The 7,421-nt window shown below is 31.9% G+C and overlaps 1 protein-coding gene across 1 annotated transcript in view; it reads right to left on the reverse strand.

The window, feature by feature from the left end:
- Nucleotides 1-6,469, reverse strand: part of LOC108523058 (low-density lipoprotein receptor-related protein 1B-like) — a 140,479-nt gene extending 134,010 nt beyond the window's left edge. The window contains exons 1-2 of the mRNA XM_017863549.1: nucleotides 6,304-6,469; nucleotides 4,089-4,330 (exon numbers count right to left, since the gene is read on the reverse strand). Coding sequence (XP_017719038.1) covers nucleotides 4,089-4,330; nucleotides 6,304-6,469 — 408 coding nt within the window. The remainder of the gene's footprint in view (nucleotides 1-4,088; nucleotides 4,331-6,303) is intronic.
- Nucleotides 6,470-7,421: the final 952 nt, after the last annotated feature.

Genomic DNA, 7,421 nt, shown 5'->3' on the forward strand with positions numbered 1-7,421 from the left:
TTGGGAGTTATACCTGATATAAATGACGAATTGATGGGTGCTGACGAGTTGATGGGTGCAGCACACCAACATGGCACAAGTATACATATGTAACAAACCTGCACGTTACGCACATGTACCCTAGAACTTAAAGTATAATTTAAAAAAAAGAATAATTTAAATAGATATGTTGCTAAAAGCCATTTGGGAAAACAATATGGCCTAATCAACTTTTTGAGAAAAAAATATGATTATTAATCAGTAAAATAATAAGCATATTTATCCTGAATATTCTATTTACAAAAATGAGAACATACCAGAAATAATATCTCATATTCACTTTTCAAAGTCAAGTAGATCAGATAAATCTGAGTATTTGTTTTGCTTAGGAATGTTTAGACTGTTAGTGGTAAAAATTTAATCTGTACTTTTAGGGTTATTTGCATTTTTCCAAACATTAACCTACTTTATAGTGTTTCCCCTCATGTACTTTTCGTATAGCATCTCATACTAAAATGATAAATTGCCCAAGAGCATGTACAATTGTTGCATAATGCTGTTATATTCTGTTCTGGGTACTAAAATTAAAATTCGAAAGTTTCATTATGCCTTATGTACAGATTAAATCATGTCACTCTTTTAAGTTTTAAATTATTTATTTTCTTAAAGGAAAAAAATCCATTCCTTTTGTATAGCCCAGAAGGTTAGAAAATCATAAGTATTTCTAATTATAAACAACTTGGTCTGCATTTGAAATTTAAATTTATAATAATTATTAGTATTCTAACCATTTTCATAGATTACAGAAGAGTATTCCCTTCACAATTTCCAAAATCATAATAATAATAATGAAACAGGATCATATCGAAAATAGCCATTTTTTTGGAATGGATTTCATTTAACATTTAGTTGTCTGAATAATATTCTTCTGGTTTTCATGCAACGGATTTTATACTCTTTATGGAAATTGAACTATTCCAATATTTTTAGTATCTGCAAATATGCTTTTAAAATATCCTGCTACCACATGGCTAACTTCTTCCATTTGGTTCACTGATAATGGAGTTACAACTAATGTATTCATAGCTTGATTTGTGGATTTTTCTCTCCCTTGTCTATTGATTCAGAGATAGAAATCAATGTGCCATAATCAGCCTAGGGAAAAAATCTTGAGTTTTATTTTTCAAGGGGTGGGAAAGTCTCAATCAGTATTATTTAATATTTGTGTCAAAACTTACAAGATGAATTAGATTGCATGCTCATTAAACTAAAGGATGACTAGCCTGTTACTGTTCGAAGAACCAATGTTTACATGGCAGAGTAATTCATAAGATAGAAAATCAATTATTAATACATAAGACAGATTTCAGAGGAATAAACACAAATTGTTCAGATAATAATTGGATAGATATATGATATGCCATACATCTTTTGGAAATCAAATATATTTATTATCTCAAAGGAGTTGTAGAAATTGTGTACTTCAATATTATAGTTGTTTTCAGATAAGTAAGCTGAGACTCAGAGATGTGATATATCTTTCAAGTTAATTGCTCTACAATTCACATTACTCACTAAGGTGGCAATAATAGATTTAGTCTGTCTTTATAATATTGAAATATCAGGAATACAAAAAGATTTAGGAAGCAAAGTTAAATAGTTGCTTTTATCAGTGTAGCTCTGAAGTATTTTTTAAAATAATGTATTGGCTAGAATTGTTAGGAAATTTGGCTTATAGTGCTAAAACTCATGGCTCAGAGGTTCCAAACTTATAATTATGGCATTTATTTAGTTATGATGGACTCCTTAGTAGAAAATGCACTCCTACTGTTACCCATTTTTCTTCTTTGTGAGTGCTGTTGTCATGAGAGATTTAAATAGAGAGGTGAAAACAAAAGTAAAACACAGGAAGTCTGGATGATATAACACAAGTTATTACTATCATTAAAAGAGTAAATAAAGTTTTATATCCTACTCAAATAAGTCTAATCAAGCTTTGCCATTGAATGTGAAAGATTCTATAACACATTAATAAAGATAAAATATGTAAAAATATGCACACATAAATATTCAAGTAATATACATAAATACATTTCTGTGTATAAGAATGAAAATTTAGTTACCAAACATTGAGTGAATTTGGCTTAAAATCTACAATAAATTTTGTGAATTCTGTTCACTAGAACAGCGGTCCCCAACCTTTCTGGCACCAGGGACCAGTTTCATGGAAGACAACTTTTCTACGAATGGGGTGGGTGGGGGATTAGATTATCACAAGAAACTCAGCAATCTAGATCCCTCGCATCCACAGTTCAGATTCCTCCCATGCACAGTTCACAATAGGGTTTGCGCTCCTGTGAAAATGCAATGCCACCACTGCTCTGACAGGGTGCAGAGCTCAGATGGTAATGCTCCCTCACTAGCTGCTCACCTCCTGTTGTGCAATCAGGTTCCTAATGGCCACAGACTGATACTGGTCTGTGGCCTGAGGATTGGAGACCCCTGAACTAAAGGATAATCAATTTCCCCAAAGCACAAAGCTAAATAAAAACAAAGACTTTTCTTGAAAAATTATGCCAAAATTAAAGATGTGTCTATCTTTATCAATTATAAAATGCAGATATGTAATTTGCAAATAATGTTTAATGTGGTAATATGAAGCAGAGAACATTTTGCCAATTATCGTTATTAATGTCATCACCATCATCAACAGAATCATCCTACTGTTAATAGCAAGCATCTAAATAGTACTTCCTATGTACCTAGACAGTTAAACATTAGTATATAAAATACATATAATTATGTATGTTATTTATTTGTTGCATGTAATTATATACAATTAATTTTAGTATATAGTTAATATACTAATATGTAAACTGAATCATCACTAGAACCTCTTGAAATAGAGTACCAAGAAGCTAAAAGGCCAGTAAGCAACAAGAATAAGATTCAAACTCAGCCAATATAACTCCACAGTATATACTCTTTATTCATTCATTAACAACAGATGGCATGTTACCATAGAAGCAATGTTTTCAACAGGCAGATTTCTGTTTTAGAGCTAATGAAAGTTAATGGTAGCTATTGTGTTCGAGGAAATAGGAATTGAACAATTCTGGTATACATGGATTTTTACTCAAAGGTTTCATCTAAGTTAATCTAAATCTGAATTTGAAAACTACAATAGCCGATTTTAAAACCAGCATATTGCCATCTACTGCTGATAAAATTAAAATATGTTCCAGATTTGCATCAAATGGATCATGTAGTTCAAGTGTTTATTGTAGATGCTAGTAGAAAAAGTAGGGAGGACTTCTAGATAGGAACCTCTAATTTTTGTTAAACACAAAGCTTCAATTACATCCTGCTGGGACAGCACTTGACTTTTGGTTGTACAGGAATGGGCCAGGCCCTATAAAAATACATATTTATCTGTCATTTTCCTTCCAGGTTACTTAAAAATATAAAACACACAATAACTTGACATGCCCTAAAACAAAACGGGATAATCTACAACCATAAATTGAAACATGTTCCAGTTTATTTTTCTCAAAAACCATGATAATCAACATGTCCATCATACACAAGTGCACAATATTTCTGTTTTGGATGTTTCCTGAAATACAGTTATCAGGAGTCAGAAGAAATGGTTACACCATTGAATTGATGTCCTGCCCTAGAGTAGAAGTATATTTATGATAATGTAAGAAGAGAAACAATTATCCCTGCATTACACTACTTTCTAATGTAAAAATAATGTGATGTTTCCCAATCTCATCTCATGGTAAAAAAGCTTATAATCATAATAATTGTAAAGCACTATGAAGCAGATGTCCTGGAGATGTTAGGTATTATTCATTAGCATTCTTATACTACATATAAGTCAAATATATTAAAGCAAAAACATAAAAGCGTATAACTAAAATAAGTCATGTACAGCTATGAGAATGAATGAGCAGAGAAATACATTATTTCTATACAAGGAAAATATTGGGAAAATAATTGAATATATTAATTAGTATAATTAGATATTACAATAGATACATTTTGTTTAAAAAGCAGCTGGTGGAAAGGTATGCACTTTCAAATATACAATGGTATTTACTTACAATCAAGCCACTGTTTGCTTGCCTTTTTTCTCTGCCATGGATCCTTTTGTAGAAAATTCCGCCTGGATTAAACTGAGTACTCCAAATAATCATATCTCTTTGATAATATACATCCATCCCTGTTATTCTTGAATTATGTTCAATATGAGAAATTTGTTGATGATCGCCACTGTAGTTGAATGGATATATAAAACCCAGGATATCAGTGTCATTAGCAATGTAGAGAACTTGATCTTCAGAGCCTGGAGATTATTATAATAAAATACAAAAATAAAGTAAATTTCAACTAATGTTAAAAGCAGTAATTGTACTTTTAAATGATCTTGAATTATTATTCTTAATACAGTTTTTCCTCAAAAATCAACCAGCTTTATATTATCTTTTAGTCTTTATGGCTTATTATTTCTGATATCCACTTATCTAAACATTTATAATAATTATTGATAGAGGTTTTCTAGTGCCAATCTTTTCTTATGGCTAGAGATTATGTACATATAGATGTCCTTTTTATGAAGAGAGATTATTATTTGATAAGTCACAATACAGTAGGTTATAATGCATCAATTGTCAAGGTCCAGGTGTTATGTTGTATACTCATTAAGCTTCTAAAGTTTCTGAGTACTTAACTTATGAACCTGAGTGATCATTACTTTAGGCTAAGAAATGAAAATTAAGATATGAAGAATCTTCCTCTTACTGTATTTATACATCTTAAGTACTTATTAACTTTTAACATAAAAGATATCAGTATTTATTACATTAAAGTTCTATAATCTCTAAATTATCTAGAATCCTGCTAAGTGAAACATTCGAAATTTTTGACATCTACAATAGAATACTAATGTCATTTTCATACTAACAAGTAAAACCCTGAAGCAAATGCCAAAAATATCAGTTAAAATATTAATGAAGCCCTAAAGAGAGGTTGGATTACAGATACAGTTTCTGCAAATAAATAATAATAATAATACCCCATGAGATGCCTTTCAGCTCTGTAATGTTAATAGCTCTCATTAACATTATATAATGAGCGAATCCTCATTATGTGTCAGACGCTATGTTAAGCCTTTCACAGTTTATCTTCACTTCTTATAACTATGGAAACTGAACTGAGGCTCAGACACTTTAGTGAATTCCTCGAGACCACACAGTCTAAAAGGTGCTGTGCTGGGATTCAAATCCAAGTATATCTAATGCTATAGCCCACAGTTGATCCATTACGTCATCCTTTTCTTCTTGTAATAACAATCTTATTATAATAATAATGTCCAATCATACCTTGTAGCTAACAATACTGAAGTTACAACATTATTTAGCATAAACATATGAATATTAAAATCTATACCTACAATTGCCCAGAACCATAGTTTATCATTTAATCTTTTTTTCTTTTCTTTCTTTCTTCTTTTTTTTTTTTTTTTTTTTTTGTTTGCTTGTTTTTCTTTTTTTGAGATGGAATCTTGCTCTGTCACCCAGGCTGGAGTGCAGTGGCGCAATCCTGGTTCACTGCAACCTCTGCCTCTTGGGTTGAGGCGATTCTTCTGCATCAGCCTCCCAAGTAGCTGGGACTACAGGTGCACACCACCACACCTGGCTAATTTCTGTATTTTTAATAGAGACGGGGTTTCACCATCACCATGTCGGTCAGGCTGTTCTTGAACTCCTGACCTCGTGATCCACTCTCCTTGGCTTTCCAAGGTCCTAGGATTACAGGCGTGAGCCACTGCACCTGGCCTATCATTTAATCTTTTTAAAAAATAATATTAGTAGGTGGAGGAGTTCTAAATTTGAAAGAAAATCTTGTTTTAAAACCGTTAAAATCCTTACTCAAAATTCCTTTCTCCTTATAATGCTAATGTTTAACCTTTTATTTTATCCCAGGGGTATAATTTTATCATATTCCCTTAGAGCAGACCATCAAGAGAGATACTTCACATTCTATCACACTGGTTTTAAACTTTTACCCCTTTTGAAAATTGTTTTGAACACTATGTGATTTTAACAGTAACCATGTATTTCATAATCATTTCCATAAGCCATATAAGATTAAATTCATAAATATTAACTAACCAATTGGCCAAATTAATCATCATTAAAAATATTTTTATTTTATGAGAAATGAAGCTGTCGCTGAAATGAAATAGCAAACAGTTTTCTCCATAAAATGTTTACAACAAAATTGTAATAGTATTTGCGATAGTGGTTATAATCTTACCTTTTGCTATGCAGGTGTTATTTCTTTCTTGAAAATTCTGGTCACACACACATTTATATGATCCTTCCACATTTATGCATTGATGGGAACATGTGCCAAACACCAAACATTCATTGAGGTCTAGAAAAGAAGAGCTCAAAATAGCATCATCATACCCCCAGTTCATACTCCTATTCTTACCACATTTCAAAAAAGCAAAATTATTTTTCTTTAACATATTACTAGTGTTTATTGTCCGTTCACATCTTTAATCTGTGACTTGCTGTGCCATATTTGTGAAAGTATAATCATTTTTCACAATGTTAGTGCTAGAAGGTTCATCAGTTGCCATTGCTTTTATTAACCCATTTAGAATATTAAAACATCAATTTCAAACTTCGCTGGGGCTTCCTTTTTTCTGTTTTAAAATGCTTACTTATTTTTTTACCTTTTCAGTTCAAGGATACAAGTGCAGGTTTGCTACTAGATAAACTTGTACCCCCATTGGGGTTTGTTGTATAGATTTCCATTCATGCAAATAGATCTGCCTTGAGGTTTTCTTTTAGGCTGTTTGTTATGACCTACCTCCATGCCTTTGCAGATGTCATGGGCTATTCTTTCATCCTGTAATGCCCTTGCCCACGTTTCCATACAGAATTTCTACTCATCTTTCAAGATCCACCAGAAATAAAGCCTTCTTTGGTCTCCACGATATATGAGAGTGATGATTCATCACTAGTTCCTCCAGTCTTTGCTCTGCTGGTATTTCTTTCTTACATTGTTGCTTATATTTCAGGAATGTGGTTACATATTCATATCTTCTACTTGAATGTCAGTCCCTTGAGGACATAAATTATGATACATTCCTTTTTTATTGCCAGATTTTGCACAATGACTGGCAGAGAACAAAGATTTGGGTGCATCTCTAACACACTTCTGGACTCATATGTATGAAGTGACCATGTAACAAGAAGGGCTGTATTGAGATTATGTGAATTAAGCAAGCAAAAAACTGCATGCCTATATATGAATACATAACTCTAAATCACTAGCATAAATAAATAAATCACAGGCAGTATTCATGTGATTTAATTAGAGTCATGTAGTTTGGCACATGACTCTAATTTTAAGGGCTTATG

This window comes from Rhinopithecus bieti, unplaced genomic scaffold, assembly GCF_001698545.2.
Source record: "Rhinopithecus bieti isolate Rb0 unplaced genomic scaffold, ASM169854v2 scaffold_72385, whole genome shotgun sequence".
In the NCBI taxonomy this organism is placed as follows: Eukaryota; Metazoa; Chordata; class Mammalia; order Primates; family Cercopithecidae; genus Rhinopithecus; species Rhinopithecus bieti.